General features: G+C 35.7%; 1 protein-coding gene across 3 annotated transcripts in view; it reads left to right on the forward strand.

Moving 5' to 3' along the window:
• The first annotated feature begins 864 nt into the window (after positions 1-864).
• The window catches only part of LOC150097180 (RNA binding protein fox-1 homolog 2-like), a 678,934-nt gene continuing 661,580 nt past the window's right edge, over positions 865-18,218 (forward strand). For all 3 annotated transcript variants that reach the window (XM_090406839.1, XM_090406842.1, XM_090406843.1), the window contains exon 1: positions 865-961. In XM_090406839.1, the coding sequence (XP_090262965.1) occupies positions 899-961 (63 nt within the window). In that variant the 5' untranslated portion in view covers positions 865-898. The remainder of the gene's footprint in view (positions 962-18,218) is intronic.

Raw genomic sequence — 18,218 nt, forward strand, 5'->3', positions numbered from 1 at the left:
AGGTATATTAATTACTATATATAGAAATACTAAAATTTGAATAAATATTGAAATGTCTATGTCTATTGAAAATGAAAAAATATATATTTCTTTTAAGATATATATATATAAAGAAATGTAAAGTACTTCTGGGCATTTCTACAGATAAAAAAATAGAAAAATAGTATTCACAGTGATAGATAAATTAATCGATTTCATTATTCACATTAAACTGGAACAAAATGCTGAATATCGTAATGTGGTGTTCAAGATCAATTTGAATAATGACATTTGTTAATTTTGAAATCTCTATGAGTACTTTTTCGGTTTGTTTTTAACTCTAGAAAGATCTGAAATTCTAGTTAGAAATTATTAATTAAATAAAATAATTTTTATAATTTCCTAGAGAAAAATAGAGTTCTGGAGGACTTTTTTTATAATATTTGGAATATTTTTAATCCACCTTATAAAAATAATAATATGGTTATTATTTAAAAATATTCATGTTTTATTCATTTTACATCAAAAATTCAGTTTCATTTAAGATACGTTATATTATATTATATTACGAAAGGTTTAAATAATAAAATGTAAATAATAAAAAATATTTCATTTTCAATCATCATTGAAACTATTTTAATTTTAATATTTCGCTTCTGTTAAACTGTATGTCAATCCCCCACTCTTAATCGATTCTCTTGACGGCATCTTGCGAGTTAAGTCTTTCTTTTTTATTTTATTATTTTTTTTCAAGGGCTGACGTACTCGCGCGAGGCGTCTACATGTCTACTGGAGTAGCCAGCTGTAACTGGGAAGCGTGTTTGTAGCTATGGCGAACGTGCTGTTTAGCGGTGCTCTTCGCCACACTTCCCTAGGAGATATCTGTGAAAATAAAACCATCTTCAATCAGGATTCGGACATGAAAGGCACCGTGAATCTTCCAGTTCCTTCTATAGCCCCCCTGGCATTCTCAGACCCAGAGGTAAGCTCTTTGACTCTTTAATATGTGTTTAGGTAGACTGCTTACATTGATTTTTCACAGTTTTCGCTAACTTGCAGCGAGGAAAGAGTATCCTGAAGGAATAGCAAAATAAAGATGGCTCTTCATCATCATTCGTTACTTGTCAGCGTTGCCAAATTTATCATTGATTAGCTGGCATGGTACGTCTCTGATTGGATCTTACTTTATCTCTCTGATAAAGGTCTTAGATACATCCTCCTCGTGTTAATTCTTTTACCAAGAGAGTATATTTAACCTCTTCACCGAGTACGTCTGTAGACACAGAAATACTATAATTTACATAGCATAGAAACTTACACTTGGGTTGAATGTACATCCTGCTATATATTATTTGCAGTTTTAGAGCTTTAGCAATTATACAGTCTATTTAATAAATTTAAGAATAATTCTATAAAGATATTTTTAAAAAATACCTCTCTTGTGATAGAAAAATATTTAATATCAATTCTCTGGTGATCCATTTGTACTGGCGTTTCAGTAATGTGATGTATTTATTTACCCACATAGGTATTCCATAGAACATTAATTTAAACCTAAATTTCTAGAACTATTTTCTTCTCTTTATTCATTCATTTGACTTCTGTCATTCGAAAGCCTTTCCATCTTATAAATTTCCTAAAGAGTGCAAGTCTTCAAATCCAGTGTTAAGTTTCTTTCATTTCCTCAACCTTCCATTAATACATTGCCGGTTAAATACCTTGTGTATATGATCACTATTTAAAAATGACTTTACAGCCAAAGAACTGAAAATTATATCATTTATGCATTGTTTCATTGCTTCGCTACTCTGTAATTTCTTCCCTTAATTACAATGCAAAAATATATATATATATATATAGTGGTATGTTAAAAGTGCGGGGATACCTCACCAAAAAACTTTGAGTGATCGATCTACAAGACCCTAAATTTTGATTATTTTTCTGCTCTCTCGACATTTCCAATTCCTTTCCTATTAATAATATAATAATTTAATTAATATAATTTAAGTAATAATAATTAAATCATAATTATATATTAATATAATTATGATGTAATTTAATTAAGATTAACTTAATTTAAAAATTATATAATAAGTATATTAGAAATATAAGGGTGTCTAAACTTCCTTAGATTTTTTATTAATAGCAATCGTTTAAATCTAAGTAAAAGGAAGATAAAAATTATAAAGAAAATATTTAAATGTGACATCTTATATATATATATATATATATATATATATTATTAAATTTAAAATTTAATTCTCGGTGTTTAAGTCAGTTAATAATTTTAAACATATATAAAAGTTCATGCGAATTACATATTGGTAGTAATAATTATTTCAAGGCTTGAGCTTCCATATAAGTCTATTTCCAAGCTCTTTGGGCGAAAATACAACTCCAAATCCCATCTAGGACATGAAGAACCTTTAGCTGAAGGTGATAATTCACCTTTCGATGACGAATTGAAACATCAAATTGCTTAAGAATTCCAGACAGATCTGCGATCTCTGCTATTATGTCTTTGCAGGAAGCCTATTTGGTATCTTTATTTGAAGATGGTAACTTGTGCAATTTATGCCTAAAGGAGAACGTACGTCACGAGAGACCTAATCGTACAGATTTCTTTATAAGGACTGGCTTAAAAGGGCTAAGCAAGAATGCTTTTCATCTTCCCCGTTATCTGTAGAGGACAGTGTATGGATAAAGTGTTATTGAGCTATAAAGCTCTGATCATGGCAGAAGGGAAACAGCAATAGCAGAGCCTCAGTTAGAACTTCATTGGCTACGGCATTGCCATCCATTACCCTCCCTGGGTACCCATTTTAGTCGCCTCGTACGACATACATGAGCTACATTGGGGCTATTCTTATCCCGGGAACCACACGGGGAGATTTGCAAGACGCAAGACGTTGCTGACTATAAGGTTGAAGCAAAATGCTTTTATAATCCCTGCTATCTGATAAGGTTGCTGTGTGAGGAAATTTATGAGCTAAGTGCTCTGCCTGAGTGGGTGCGATTTAAAGATCTTCATTTGGAAGCAGGATGGCCTTGGGTCTCCTATATTTGGAGAAGTCTGTTTCATCATAATTTGCTGCTTGTTGCACTAATTCATTTGGATGTGAAGAGGATGCTGTGAAGAACTTTACTGCCGAAGATTGCAGGAAAGAGTAGATGTAGGGGATATTTGTATCCCGGTGGAGTTGGACATTTCTGATATACCAGGGTGCGTTTAAGATCATGCGGAGACATTTGTTTTGCACTCTCTGTAGGTTGAGGATATTTGTACTTGAGGTGTGGCTCTAGGCTAGGGACGCATACGTAATAATGGGTCGAATCATCAACTGATAAAGGAGCAGTTTTATTTTGGTATCCAGCTTGCTATTCCTATTGATAAGAGGTAAAGCTGTGCAATGACTCTTGATGCTTTTGTACATGAGGCTTAGCAGTACACCGAGATATTTGGCTTCTGCTTTCCAGAGAATCTTGATAATAAATAGGAAGATGTCATCTTTGGGAGATATTGAGTTTTTAGTGAAGACCATGGCGATACTCTTCTGAGGGTTTACTTGCAGTCTCCATTCTGAGAACCAGCGTTCTAATCTCTTCAGGTTTTCTTACAGTTTCTTGGTGACAAGGTGCGGTTTAATAGATCTGGTTAGTATAGCTGTGTCGTCTGCGTATAGGGCAATGATGGATGACATTGGATTGTGCGGAATGTCCGCCATGTAATTCGTGAAAAGTATCGGTGCCAGAAGGGACCCTTGAGGAACTCCTGCCAAGATGCGTCGCTGGGTAGATAATATATCATTTAGTTTGACTTGCATTCGTCTGTCACTAAGAAATGACTTTATAATTTGAACTAGATCTAATGGAATGCCAGCTAAAATCAACTTGTATGTCCAAAGTGCCATAACTTGTCAAACGCCTTTTCTAAGTCAAGAAAAACTGCTCCGGTGTATTGATGCCAATTATAACTTGTGATAATGAATTCTATTAGTCTGTGAATTTGTTGGGTGGTACTGTGAAATTGGCGAAAACCAAACTGTTCTGAAGGAAGGATGTTTAATTTTTTTTACTGAAAGTTGAATTCTGGAAAGGATAGCTTTTTCTGCTATTTTGCCCAAATTAGAAATCAGACTTATAGGACGATAACTTTGAGTCTGCTGAGGATCCTTGCCAGGTTTGCATATAGGAACTACGTCTGCCAACTTCCATGCAGAGGGGAAGTACTTAAACCTGAACATAGCATTTATTATTGATGTAAGATGTACGATGGCCTTTCGGGGTAGCAGTTTAATAACTTTGTTGGATATGCCGTCAGGCCCTGGAGCTTTTTTTATTCTTTAAGTTCTTTATAATGTCATAAATTTCAGCCGGGGAAGTGGGTGTGGGTTGGCTGGTACAGTTAACAGGCCGTTTTAACACGTGTCTGACGTGACGGTGAATTTTATAAATATGATTGAAGTTTAGGTTATTGTATGAAAGGCTACACTGTTTTTCTAAATTTTTAGCTATAGTTTCGGCTTTTCTGCATCTGTGTAAACAATGTTCAGGTCAGATTTGAGAGGAGGAAGAGATTTGGTTTTGTTTTTGATGTTTCTCAGGAACTTCCAGACGGTTTGATCACCAGATGATATGGAGACTAATTTGTCTTCCGATAGTTTGTTTCTGTAGACTTTAAGTGCATATCTCACTGCACTGTTCATTTTGTTGAGATGTTTTTTCTTGGGGTGCTCTGGTGTTGTGGTATCTTTTTCTTGCTTTATTTTTTCCCTGATTAAATTCATTATGTCATCTGGTAGTTGTTTAGGCTTGAAAGCAATTGAATGTGTGGTGATAGATGCTATGGCTGTGTTGATTAGATCAGTAAGTTTATTGACTGCGGAATCAATTTCTTCCTTGGAATTAATATGAGGGACGGGATCAATGTAGTTTGGAAGCATTTTGGATAGTTTTTCCCAGGGAATGAAGGTGTGAGGCGAAAGGAGGTCCCGTCTGATAACCCAGTTGGAGCAGAATAGGATTGTGGTCTGATGATAATTCATTCAATGATTCCAGGGTGTACTGCAGGTTGATATTCTGAAGGACAGCTATATCCAAGACGTCGGATGAGCCAATGGGACTGTGGTGAGTTGGCATTGAGGGGGGGGGGCAGCCACAACTGCGCAATTTGAGCTTGTGCAGTTAAAGCGGATGCGGCCATTCCTATTTATAGACCTACTGCTCCAGGCATGATGCTTTGCGTTTAAATCTCCGGCGATAATAACCCGTAGTTTAACGCCGAGGATAGCATCCAGATCTGTGTTCAGCAATGTTTTTGATGGTGGGTTATAAGCAGCATAGATTTTAATGTTTCAGACAGAGTTTCTGATGACATTGATACCTGTGACTTCGAGATTACTGGTTGTAGGAATGGCTACAGCATGATGATTGATGTGATTTTTAATGAGGATGGCTGTGCCACCACCTCCGTAATCCAGCCTATCATTCCTGTAAAGTTCATATCCTTTGAATTTAGGATTGTCAGCAGGTCTCAGGTGAGTTTCATTAATTAATAATATATCCGGATTATATCTGTCATTGAATTCCTGCACTTCTAGTATTTTATTTTTAAGGCCGTTGGCATTCAATGCAATAATCATTAGAGAATCTGGTGTAATTTTTTTCCTATGCATTGGAGAGTGCAGATAAAATGGACTGTGTTTGCTGCAAGAAACATTTTGTAGTGCTTAGTGATGGAGTTGCGTTACTGAAATCCAGTAACATACAAGAGAAGAGGTGATGATGGCTGTTATATTTGAATGTGGATTTGGAATATTCTGGTCATGGACTGCTTTTTTGGGACGGGCCACGTCAGTTCTTGTTTGGTGTTGAAGATTTATTTTCTTGGGGGGCTCAGTTGATGGTGGGTGAACACCTGTCATCTTGTTCAAACTAACAGGAGCCTGATGAACTTGAGCTTCTGGGGCTCTCGTTTCTGATGAGGTAGATTGCCTGATTAACTCAGTTTGCCTATTTTTTGGGTGGCAAATGCACCCTCTGAATAAGTGGGGGACCACCACATTTAGCGCACTTAGCCGGGGTAGTTTTTGGCTTGGAGCAGGTATGTGTGGGGTGGGTGTCACCACATTTTAAACATCTGTATTGAGCGTTGCACAACTTTTGGGCATTACCAAATTTTTGGCATCTATGGCACTGCCCAGAAGAGGCCCTCTTCCTAAGTGGCTCCGGTGAGACCTTAATCCCACAGATTGTCTTCAAGTTATAAATATTTTTATAGATATTGTGTATTTCCACCAATACCAGAGGCATAGGTGTCTTGTTTGATCTGTACATTCTGCTGACCTTTATGGGAGACAGATCTTGCATGTTGAGGTCAGCAGCTATTTCAGTGTCTTCTGATACTCCTCGGAGTACCACGTTTAAATTTTTCTCCGAGGTAAGTGTGAAGGTATGGTATTGTATACCTCTTACATGCAAATCCTTGGTTAAATTTCTATAGTCAGTCACTGTAGTGGTCTGAATTTTGATGCCCTGCTCTGTGTTCTTGGCAGTGGAGTAATTTATCTGCAGGTTGGCCATGGTGGTTCTTAAGGCTGTCCATCTCTGTTTTTCTTTAAGAATGACTGGAGGCACCTTTTCATTGGTGGAGGCAGAGGAATCTGTTTTGGAGGCATCTTCATCCATGCCATTTTCGTTTGCTGACTCAGAGGCGAGAGGTTTGCGTTTTTTTGCACGCATGCGTCTCTCCTTGATCTGAATGAGTAGAGTCCGAGATTATTAGATTTAATTTTTCCTCCATTTGAGGAGCGTCTTCATCAGTCTCGGGTAAAGAGTAAAAATTTAGGAAGCCGGGCCATTCAAGCTTGAACTTCTGAAGGAGTTTCTTTATTGAGCTGAATGCTAGTCCTTTATCTAGAGAGTCTATAATGATGTCAGGATCTATCATGTTTGATGGCCATTTGAGCTTAAACTTCCTTTGAAGTTTATTTACATGAATAAGCGCTGGCTCTTCATCCAGTGAATCTGTGAGGGCGTCCAAATCTAACACATTCATCTTTAACGATTTGCGTATAAACGCAAGTAAATCCTGCAAGTATATGGATCTGAAATAGATGTGCTAACAATGGCGATTCTAACGGCTGTTAGGCCTAACGAATCGCCCTCGTTGCAATTACAGTCCACTTACCTGTGCTGCTGTTCTTAAATACAGTATAATCCGTAATTTAATAACTTAAATCACGTCTCTGCTAGTTAATCTAGCAGCTACACTACAAAACTAAAGTTTCTCATATTTGATTAACACGTTCTACCGAGAGGAAGATTCACAACCATCATACGTTCATGCAAACTCGTCATCTTAATCCAAAGGAACATTTATCCTTATAGTCCTGGCTTAAGGGGGCGAAGCAAGAATGCTTTTCATCTTCCCCGTTATCTGTAGAGGACAGTGTAGGGATAAGGTGTTATTGAGCTATTAAAGCTCTGATCATGGCAGGAGGGTAACAGCAATAGCCGAGTCTCAGTTAGAAGAACTTCATTGGCTGCAGCATTGCCTCCGTTACCCTCCAAGGGTATTGGATTCCATATCCAGAGGAACATTTATTTCGAGTTCAGAACTTATATTTCTCTATATATGTAAATTTAAATGGCATATTTATAAATTATAAATAATTTTGATTTATTACAAGATTAAAATTCATTTGTGATTTAATATAAAAGTATAATATATTTACTAAATAATTACAGTATATATAGTTTATTTAAATAGATTTAGCATTTCATCTAGTTAATTATCTTAAATAATTTCGATGTAAAGAATGCTAATTTTTAGAGTATGAAAGTCAAGAGAGAATGAATTGACTTTTGTAGATCGGAGATTCCAGCATATCTTGTAGATCCTCTCTTCTACAATATTCTGGAGTAGATGCTCAAACAAATTAGATAATTTTTATACGAGTTGTACCCACGAAAAGTTGTAAAGTTATAGTACATCAGTACGGTAGTTTTTTTTTTTTTTTAGATACCAGATAGGGAACTTTTCAAGCCACTTCTGACCTCCAATAAGCAGGGCGTCGGTCTTCACACTTAGCGATGAAATTCTCTGTCAAATAAAGATCTGTAGTTCACCAACAGATCCAGGCGTGGTTGACCGAATAGATTTGCGCATTCCGTCTCCAACCAGCAGATCGTGGATTGGTTCGAATCCCACCATCATCGACGTGGCTATTTATGGACGTCGTTAAGTAGCAATGAATCCACCTGTATGACACCATCCTCCTACTTACTGGAGTCCACAAATTGCTTGTAAATAGTTCTTACGTGGGATTCACATAATATTTCCTTTCTTATATTGCTATTGCAAGCAAATAGAGAACATTTTAACATATCTAAATTAAAGTTGAGGATGTATTGTCTGGAAACAGTCATAAAAACAAAGTGAAGTAGGAATGACAATATAAATGTGTAACAGACGACACGTCTAAATTGCCTGTCAGAATCAACCTAGTGAAAATTCCACGAACATTTTTTTTTTCTTTTTCAAAAGTTAAAACTGTCAATCTTTGCGAACCACTTTGTGTTCATGATTGAGTAATCTGATAGAAATAGACGCTCCATTGCCCTATTCTAGAAAAAAAATCGGAAATAAAAAAAATGTCTAGTTACTCCAGCTAATTCAATACAATACCATTTTTGATTTTCTATTAATCTCGTTATTTTATTTTTACCTGGTTTCCGGACAGTAATAGTGAAGAAAACATGATATTATCAGGCAAAATATGGTTTGTTTTATCACTTTAGTGTAAGTAATAAATTAAATCCGATCTCATCAAGAACAAAAAAAAAATACTCCAACAGCCAGTATTTGAATCCCGCTATTAGGATATTTGAATTTGTTTAGGTAGGAGATGAATTTTATTGTCAGGTGTGGGAAAAACATTGTATTTCTTGAAGGTTCAATACAATCTAAACAAGTTTCGTTTATTTTTTTCTAGGAGTACTTTTAGATTATATAAAAATATATAAAAATAAAGAAAATTTTCAGCAATCTACGGTACAAATGAACTATCGGTATATACATATTTCGATGGTATTTGCCACACGAAAAAAAAAAAATACCATCTTCATGAACACAATGTCCTTGATAATCACAAAGAAAATGACCATATACGTGGAAGTCGTTCTGTTTTTGTTTTTATTATTATTATTATTACTAACTTGGGAGATCACCAGAAATATCGTTCAAGACGGTGTTAGTTGAAAGACATCAGAGAATGCCTCGAGTATGTCTGAGAGCTTCCGTCTTTTATCAGTGCATTATTGTTAATTGACGTGAATTGAATCACCACTATTCAGTGATTCACGTGGAAGCTTGCAGATCATTACGTGTGTTATAGGTCTGCAGTGTACACTTACCAGAATTTTTCTACTGTGGCTTCTAAATCTTTTGAGATGTGAGAACCCACTTAATGAGCAGATCATAACGAAAGAGGTTAAAGCGAGTTTCAGATGCAAAAGTTCATCTCCAGAATTTTTCCGAGATTCTCTACCACATTAAAAAAAAAAAAAAAAAAAACTATAAAGTGCCAAGAAGAGTTATTTTAATAGTAACTGTGTCATCCTAAACGAGGGTGACACAGTTACGAGAGATTCTAGGGATGTCTGTTGTGGTTCGTTGTGCTTACCCATTCTTGGTCACTGGATATGATTTAAAAAAAAAAAAAAAAAAAAAAAAAAAACCTATCTACGAATATTTTCATGAATAAGAAAATATGGCTTTTCGCTTTTGATTGGTAGACCGAGATCTCATTTTTGTCCAGAGCAATTTACGCTTTGCTCATATAACTAGGAAAATGTACAACAGTTCATCTTTTAACCCATAGATGGCGTTGGAGTTTTGTCAGTGACGAATTTTACTTTATATTTTGAGAAATAAAAAAGGTTATTGTTATGCTTATCAACTAGTTATGTAAATGATAAGTTGATTGTTTCTCATCTAAGAAGGATATGTTGCTGGCTCTCTATTGTAAACCTTTGCTTGCGATGATAATATTTTCCCCTTCAGCTCAAATCAACCAATTCGAAGGTCATTATCAGAACTATTTAGTAAGTGAAAATCTTTCCGGATGCATAGTATACACCCGATCCAATGATCATTAAGAAAGAGAACTGATTGCTCTTTAAATGTCTATACTTGAATTTAAGAATCTGTTCTCTATGATGATCTGCAAACTGTCAATAGCCACGTGAATGGCTTCCTGAAGCTACTTATCTCGTGGCCTGTAGGTCATCACAGTCAGCTGTATTAACTCATCTCCCCCCCCCCCCCGGTTCCCTCTTGCTTCGAGTCTTGGTCATATCTGAGTGAGTGTCGGCGATCCACCTTTCTCTGTTTGACTCTTCTGTGCTTGCGTTCTTGATTACCGCGCTGACATTGCCGAACGTGGGGCAAAACCCTGTGCACCCGCCCCTGACAGTGAAGGGGCGGCGTGAAACGCCAAGCGCCAACTATCTGTACACTGAATAGGATCGTAATCATCCCCAGCTGTCAGCCAGATGCTGATGACAGTGACTGTGGTGCCATCTGGTGATACTTGATTTATGATGAGAAAGCAAAATAAACACGTGATGCTTGTTGCTGTTACAGCCTTTGATGAGGAAAAAATGGCGAACAACAAAAAGTACAAAAAAATACACGAATTTTATTTTATTTTTATTTTATTTTTGTTCATTTTAATGTACAAAGAAAGATAAATGCAAGGAACTGTGGGGCAGTGGCGTAGCTAGAGCTTTGACTCCCGGGGCGATCCCTGAGTTTGCCACTCCTCTCAATACACACCAAAAATACTACAAAAAGTCAAAACCACGTATAGGGAAATAAATTAAAACACTAAGTTTATTTTTGAAGTAATTAATTTCCACACTCTAAAATGTTATTTCTTGCTTTTCTGTTAGCAAAATCATTTTATTTATTTCTAAATAAAATTTTTCAATTTTATTTAGAAAAATTCTCTCACAACCCCCCCCCCCCCTCCCTAGCTACGCCATTGCTGTGGAGTATGAAAAGAAAAGCAAAATGCCACTGCTTATTATTTAGTATGGTTTTGAGATGAGACACAAATGTATAGATGAGGAGATAAACAAAGATAGAGAAACAGGAAAAATAACGATAGGGGGAGAGGAGTAAAGAAAAATAGAAAGATAGGAGAGCGAGAGATTCATTACAGTGTAAATGTAATTTTGTCACTTGATGACATAATCAGATCGTGTGACCAAATTTAGACTTGAATTATTAACCTATTATTCATCATTATCCATCATCACTACTCACTAATATATTCATTGAGCAGCGGAGCATGGTCGACTCCTAACCTTTGACTTTTCCCAATAGAGAACACGGATACCTAAGTACAAAGATGTGTTTATGTACACTCAATGCTACTAGATGCTTTCCGTCGATTAATCAGCAAAACAGAAGCTCCAATTAGCGCCTCCTGGTGTCGAATGCAAAACGTCGAGAGCTGTAAGCAGTTCATATTCGCAGGAGGAGGTGAAAATCCTTGAAATACGTCGTCATTGCACTAGTGCTGCCCGAAGGTGCCTTTCCCCCCCCCCCCCCCCAACTTTAACGCAGACCTTCCTTTCACACCCTCCAAAACTTAATTCGCGTTCTCTCTCCTTTGCTAACGTCATTACTGGATGTGACTCCTTTAACTGTCACACACAAATATTTACCATTTAGAACGAATCGATGGTTGTCGAAAATAACGTTTGGCTGTAGGCGAAAGGAAGTAGTTTGAAACAATAATGCGTCCTGGGAACGAGGCTAGTGCTAATGAGATGCTACGGAGGGAGAGAGATAAGTCTGTGATAGACCTCTGGCATGAATTCTTATTGATGTGTTGCTATCAAAGTAAACCTTATCTCCGCATGTTGCAGACACTGCGTTTACGCTATCGACAACCATTCCCCCCTGCTCTTTTGGGGGGCAGCGACACCAGTCATTCGATAGTACACAGGAAGACATGTTAAGGGTTTTTATTGCATTGCTGGGAAGCATCTCTTTTTATTAGTATCTGATCGTCCACACGCCTCCCAATCTCCGTTAAACGTACACTGGAAACACACACACACACACACACACAATCGGCCACTTTGAGCCGTGAGCCTTTTGGACGTTTACTTCGGCGTGTTCGAAGTCGGTGATGACCGCACACACTTAACGATACCCCACTTCCTTTCTATGATTGCCCTAATTGCCTTTTTCCTTTTTCACGTAACCTCTTGGCGGCCAGAACTCACTTTCCGTACCTTCTTTCAACTGCTGTATTGGATAAACAGACCCAGCAAGAACTTCTCGATGAAATCTAAACTAAACATTATTTTTTTCAATGAATGTTAATTAGCAAGCATAAGCCTAGTTTAAAAGGATTACCTTTATGGGATAGAATTTTACAGAGTGGTGTATGAGGTCCTTCCAATATTTTGAAGAAAATATTTTTTACTTTAAAAATTTTACAAGCTATTATTTTTTATATTATATATACAATATAATTTTATAAATAAAAATAAATTTTATTTAAAATTCTATGAATATACTAAATCCATACATAATACTCTAGCTTGTATTGATATTTTGTATTTGGTTTATCTATACAATTTTAGTGGTTATGCTTAATATATAATTTTAAAGATTTTAGATATTAGGTTAAGTTTTTATTCGGGTGGCATTATTCTCCGAAGTAAAATTTCCTGCAAATATTCAGGGTGAATTGAAACAAATGTGGCAACAAACTCATCGAAAAATAAACAAATTAATTAATTAAAGTAAAGTAAATAAATAAAAATAAAATAACAAATAAATAAAATACTAAAAGTAAAAAGTTGTGAAAACAGACAGGAACATTCATCGTATCCTGAATGGGAAACTTATAGAACATGCAAAACATTTCAACTATTTAGTCACAATTTTTAGTGAAAACAGCAAATCAAATACAGAAATAGACAACAGAATAAACAAAGATGATGTAGTAGAGAGTAAGCTGAATAAATTTATTTAAATTTATGAGAAAAATTAGGGAAGTGAAACCATGATATTGATACTAGACATCGAAGAAAATGATAGGTATTGGAAACTTGGAGAAATATGCACCGTATTACATACAGTATATATTTACGAACTCACTAGTAATGTACGTATGTTGCTGTAGAAATATACGGTTTTTTTTTTTTTTTTTGGTTCTCCATAACAAACATTTCATAAGAGTAGCGAAGTGTTTCTATTTGATTTTTTTTTTTTTTATGTTCTTCCTGAGGGCACATTCAGCAGCGTTCTTCTTCACCCACTTGTTCAACGACTGTAAAAACAAATAAGCTTTGTTGTAGAAGCCTCCCGTAACGCACGAACTAGGTATTGTCTGTACCGGGAACGCAGGTGCTAGCTACTTATCACTCTATCTCTCCCCCTAACACTTCCCCCCAGCTTTCTATGCTACTCCCCATATACCTCGCACTATTAGTATTGTTACAGTTCGTAGTTGTGTTTCGCCGTGCATGAAGCACCTGTCTGACTACAGGCAAGGTCAAATGACCCTTACCGTTACAGTACTTGGAGTGTCGGGGGGGGGGTATCTTCGAATAGGCTGTTCGCTGCAAGGAGAGCAGGGGAACCGTGAAAGGGAACAGCAGTACAAGCTCTGCTTGTTATTCTGTGGCCTTTCTTAGATGTGCCATTTACTGAGTTTAGAAGTGATCACTTTGGACTAACATCAGAAGGAACATCTGAAGTTGTTTGGGATAATAATTGTGTCCAAATCCTCTTTGTGAAGTTTACATTTATTTGAGGTAATTTTTTGTTTCCTTATTTTATTATTTTACAAGATATTGATGTTGAACTGTAGTAGTGTGAATGGATGTATTAATGTAAAATCCCCCCCCACACACACACACAAAAAGCTGAAAGTTGTACAGCCAAACCATTATATAAGCCAGTGGCGCACCTACAGGGGGAAAGGGGACTGGCTCCCCCCAAAGAAAAAGGGGAAAAAAATTAGAAAAATTTCCAAAAATCTTTTCCTAATTAAAATTCTTTTTTTTTTTTAAATTGATGTTGTGTCGTGTCTTCTATTTCTGTACTACTTATTTATGTTATTCCGTATCTAGATACGGAATAACAAATTTTGAGCCAAGTCATACCATTGTTAAAATACTTGACATCTATTATGTGAACAAAATGGAGATCACTGAGTATAAATCTGGGCATGCGTATACAGATCTTCCTACTTATAGCTACCTACACTTGGTAGTAGTCTCAAAGCTAAAGTCTTGGTGATAAATGATGGCGAAAAGGACACCTGTTATTATTGTTCTTATCCAAAAGTGCTAAATCATCCATCTTATAGTGAGATTCTAGGTTTTTTTCCTTAATATTCACACAAGAATGCCTGAAGGCAAATGCATAATCACTTTCAGAGCTACGTCAATAATTATTACAACAATTGTATGAATTCATGTGGTCAGTATTTATTTTATTTTATTTATTATTATTATTTTTTTTTTTTTTTTTGTCACGTACTACACGATTTTGTATCAGGCTGCATAAGTTAAGGTTTTGATTACCTGCAAAAGTTTTATGAAAATATAATCTGGATTTCAACATCACATCAATGCTATGCCCAAGTACCATATCGAGGATCCTAACTGAAATTAAACTTAAATATCTTGAACAAATACTTTCCGCATTGATACAGAGCAAGTAGTATTATGCTCTGAAGATGGTGAGTGAATTAATATTATATGTACAGAAGGACAAGCAGATACAATAATCGCAAATTCAGTATTTTTTTATACCAATTGGCAACCTTTTGTACCTAGATTTTTATAGCCAACTTGAAGAAAGCAGACAATATTAGAAATAACGCCAACATATGATTTTTTATTTAATAATAAATAATTCGCCATTTCATTAGTTAATTTAGTTTAATCAGCTTATTTTAATTTATAATTGTAATTACTTCCTTAATTATATTATCGATATATTTAGAATTATATACATATATATATATTTATATATTATATTTCATAAAAACATTATATATAATGTTTTTAATTATATTAAAAAGTAATTAATACTGTAATGTTAAAATATGTTTTTTTCCTTATAAGGACTGGCTTAAAGGGGAGTAGGGATAATGTGTTATTGAGCTATTAAAGCTCTGATCATGGCAAGAGGGTAACAGCAATAGCCGAGCCTCTGTGAGAACTTCATTGGCTACAGCATTGCCATCCATTACCCACCCAAGGTATTAATCACCGCATCTCGCGGTTCGTCAATCTAGCAAATTCCTTATCGTTATAAGGAATGGCTTAAAGGGGCGAAGAAAGAATGCTTTTCATCTTACCCTTTATCTGTAGAGGACAGTGTATGGATAAGGTTTTATTGAGCTATTAAAGCTCTGATCATGGCAGGAGGATAGCAGCAATAGCCGAGTCTCAGTTAGAGCTTCATTAGCTACAGCATTGCCATCCATTACCCTCCAAGGGTATTGGATACTTCTACCCTCTCCGACCACCGCCGATTCCAGTTCTTATAAGAACTGGGCGATGGACTGAGTCCTTGACTCTTTATCCCGTCATCTGAATGAAGTAAATCTGTGTGGATGGAGTTTTATTGAGCTAAAAAGCTCTAGTGATGGCTGGGTAACGGCAATAGCCGAGCCTGAGTTAAAACTTCATTGGCTACAGCATTGCCATTTGTTACTCTGGAAGTCCTAAAAAGGACTTTTTTCATTATTTAGTATTTTTGGACTACCGGCGATTCCATCCTTATCTTATAAGGACTGGCTTAAAGAGGCGAAGCAAGAATGCTTTTCATCTTACCCGTTATCTGTAGAGGGCAGTGTAGGGATAAGGTGTTATTGAGCTATTAAAGCTCTGATCATGTCATGGCAGGAGAGTAACAGCAATAGCCGAGTCTCAGTTAGAACTTCATTGGCTACAACATTGCCATCCATTACCCTCCAAGGATATTGGATTGAATGAATCAATCCTCGTGGGATTTTGACCGCCGATTCCTTTATATCCTTATAAGGACTGGCTTAAAGGGGCGAAGCAAGAATGCTTTTCATCTTCCCCGTTATCTGTAAAGGACAGTGTAGGGATAAGGTGTTATTGAGCTATGAAAGCTCTGATCATGGCAGGAGGGTAATAGCAATAGCCAAGCCTCAGTTAGAACTTCATTTACTACAGCATTGCCATCCATTACCCTCCAAGGGTATTGGATTGAATGAATCAATCACCGCATCTCACGGTCGATGGATTCATCCGCTTCCACCGCCGATTCCTTATCCTTATAAGGACTGGCTTAAAGGGGCAAAGCAAGATGCTTTTCATCTTCCCCGTTATCTGTAGAGGATAGAAGACAGTGTATGGATAAGGTGTTATTGAGCTATTAAAGCTCTGATCATGGCAGGAGGGTAACAGCAATAGCCGTGCCTCAGTTAGAACTTCATTGGCTACAGCATTGCCATCCATTACCGTCGATTCCACGCATAACGTTACTGGCTGGATGGGTGAAGCAAAAATGCTTTTCTTTTTCCCCTTTATCTCTGTAAGTGATACTGTGAATGAGGTATTATTGAGCTACCTGCTCGCCCTCTTGGGGACCGCCGATCCCAGCTAGCAAAATTATTTTATTATTATTATTATGGTGTCAATTTCTTATTATTTCAGTAAAATATTAAAATACTAACATAGTACTAAAATTAATCAAATATATCAAAACTTTTGTAAATTCCTAAGAAATTTTCCTATTAATTTTATATAAATTTAATTATTGTATTAAAATATATTTTAAAATAGTATATAATTTATTATTTAATTAATAATTTATTAATACGAAATATTCTTAATGAGATTTTGTGCTCTTTGTTAACAGGTAGCGCTGCAATACGAAAGTGTTGTACAAGACAAATTTTTGTACTTCCATTATTTCATAATATAAAATAACCTTCCATTTTGAATAATTGTCACTAAGCTAAGAAATGAGTTAACAATGTTAAATTCTATGGGAAGACAGCGCTGTTTTGCGTTCGTACAGGTGAACTGGTGCATACTGACAAGGTCACACACTACGATATGTGCTCTACTGACAATGTACTTCTAATAGGAAGGATGTTTGTGCTCTATCAGCAAACCGTGAAGATTAACGAAGTATTGCAATAGTTCCGTAATGCGTAACATGAGACCGTGTTCCGGTAGAAAGAGAGATTGAGTCGGATATCTGCTAAAGGATTCAAATATTTTTCATTTTAATACTTTGAAATTTACATTTCTATTCTGTAGTAGATTCGGAATTAAAAAAAAAAAAAAGCCACTTATTTAATAGAATGTATTATTTAAAAAAAGGGAAAGAGATCCGATTTTCGCATATTGAGCTGTTTTATTGAATTATTCTGTGTTGGTATTCACCAACCCTTTAGATTAAATTTCATATTTGGGGAAAGTAAAAAGTTACAAAGAAGAAATAAATATGGATGCTATTTCAAATATCTTAATCACTTCACAGCGAGTTATCATTCATTGTGCTTTCTACCTTGTGATTAATATTTTCATTAAGACATAACAAGCCAAGACTTGTGTCAAAGTCACTGGTCTGCATGGCCTGGCAACTTCCATATGCAATACTCAACAATGATGGTGCTAGTTCAGCACTATAGGGGAAAGAGTTGTGTACGCTAGTGGGATCTCTCTTTATGCGTTTTTCATAATTTCATATGAAGTAGCTTAAATAATATCCCAATGCATTTAAGGACATTAATTCTTTTTTTCCCCTTCTACGATCGAGTTTTAGACATTATTTGTATGTCACTTTTTTTATAGAAAGCAAAAATGGTATGTATATATACGATATTTTACTTCAAACTATTACTAGAATTTTATTTGTCTGACAGTAGTCTACTTTTCTCAGTTATCATCTAAAACATTTTTCTGTTTATTCTATAGATGGCACTGTATAATGTATAATTTTCTTTCTTAACCACTTACGGTTTTTCTTTCTTTCTTTTTTTTTTTTTTCATGAAGAGAGCATAGATATATATAATCTCATTTTGAAAATTTGAAAGGAACCCGATAATTAGATTATAATTTTATTTCTTTATTTATTTTTTATATTTTTGTATTGTCAGCGATATTTCGAATTTTGGTAAGAATTTTAAGATGTGTCAAACTGCTATAGTCT

The sequence above is a fragment of the Typopeltis vanoorti genome, chromosome 17 (assembly GCF_054136105.1).
Source record: "Typopeltis vanoorti isolate ZY-2024b chromosome 17, IOZ_Tvanoo_1.0, whole genome shotgun sequence".
NCBI classification, from domain to species: Eukaryota; Metazoa; Arthropoda; class Arachnida; order Uropygi; family Thelyphonidae; genus Typopeltis; species Typopeltis vanoorti.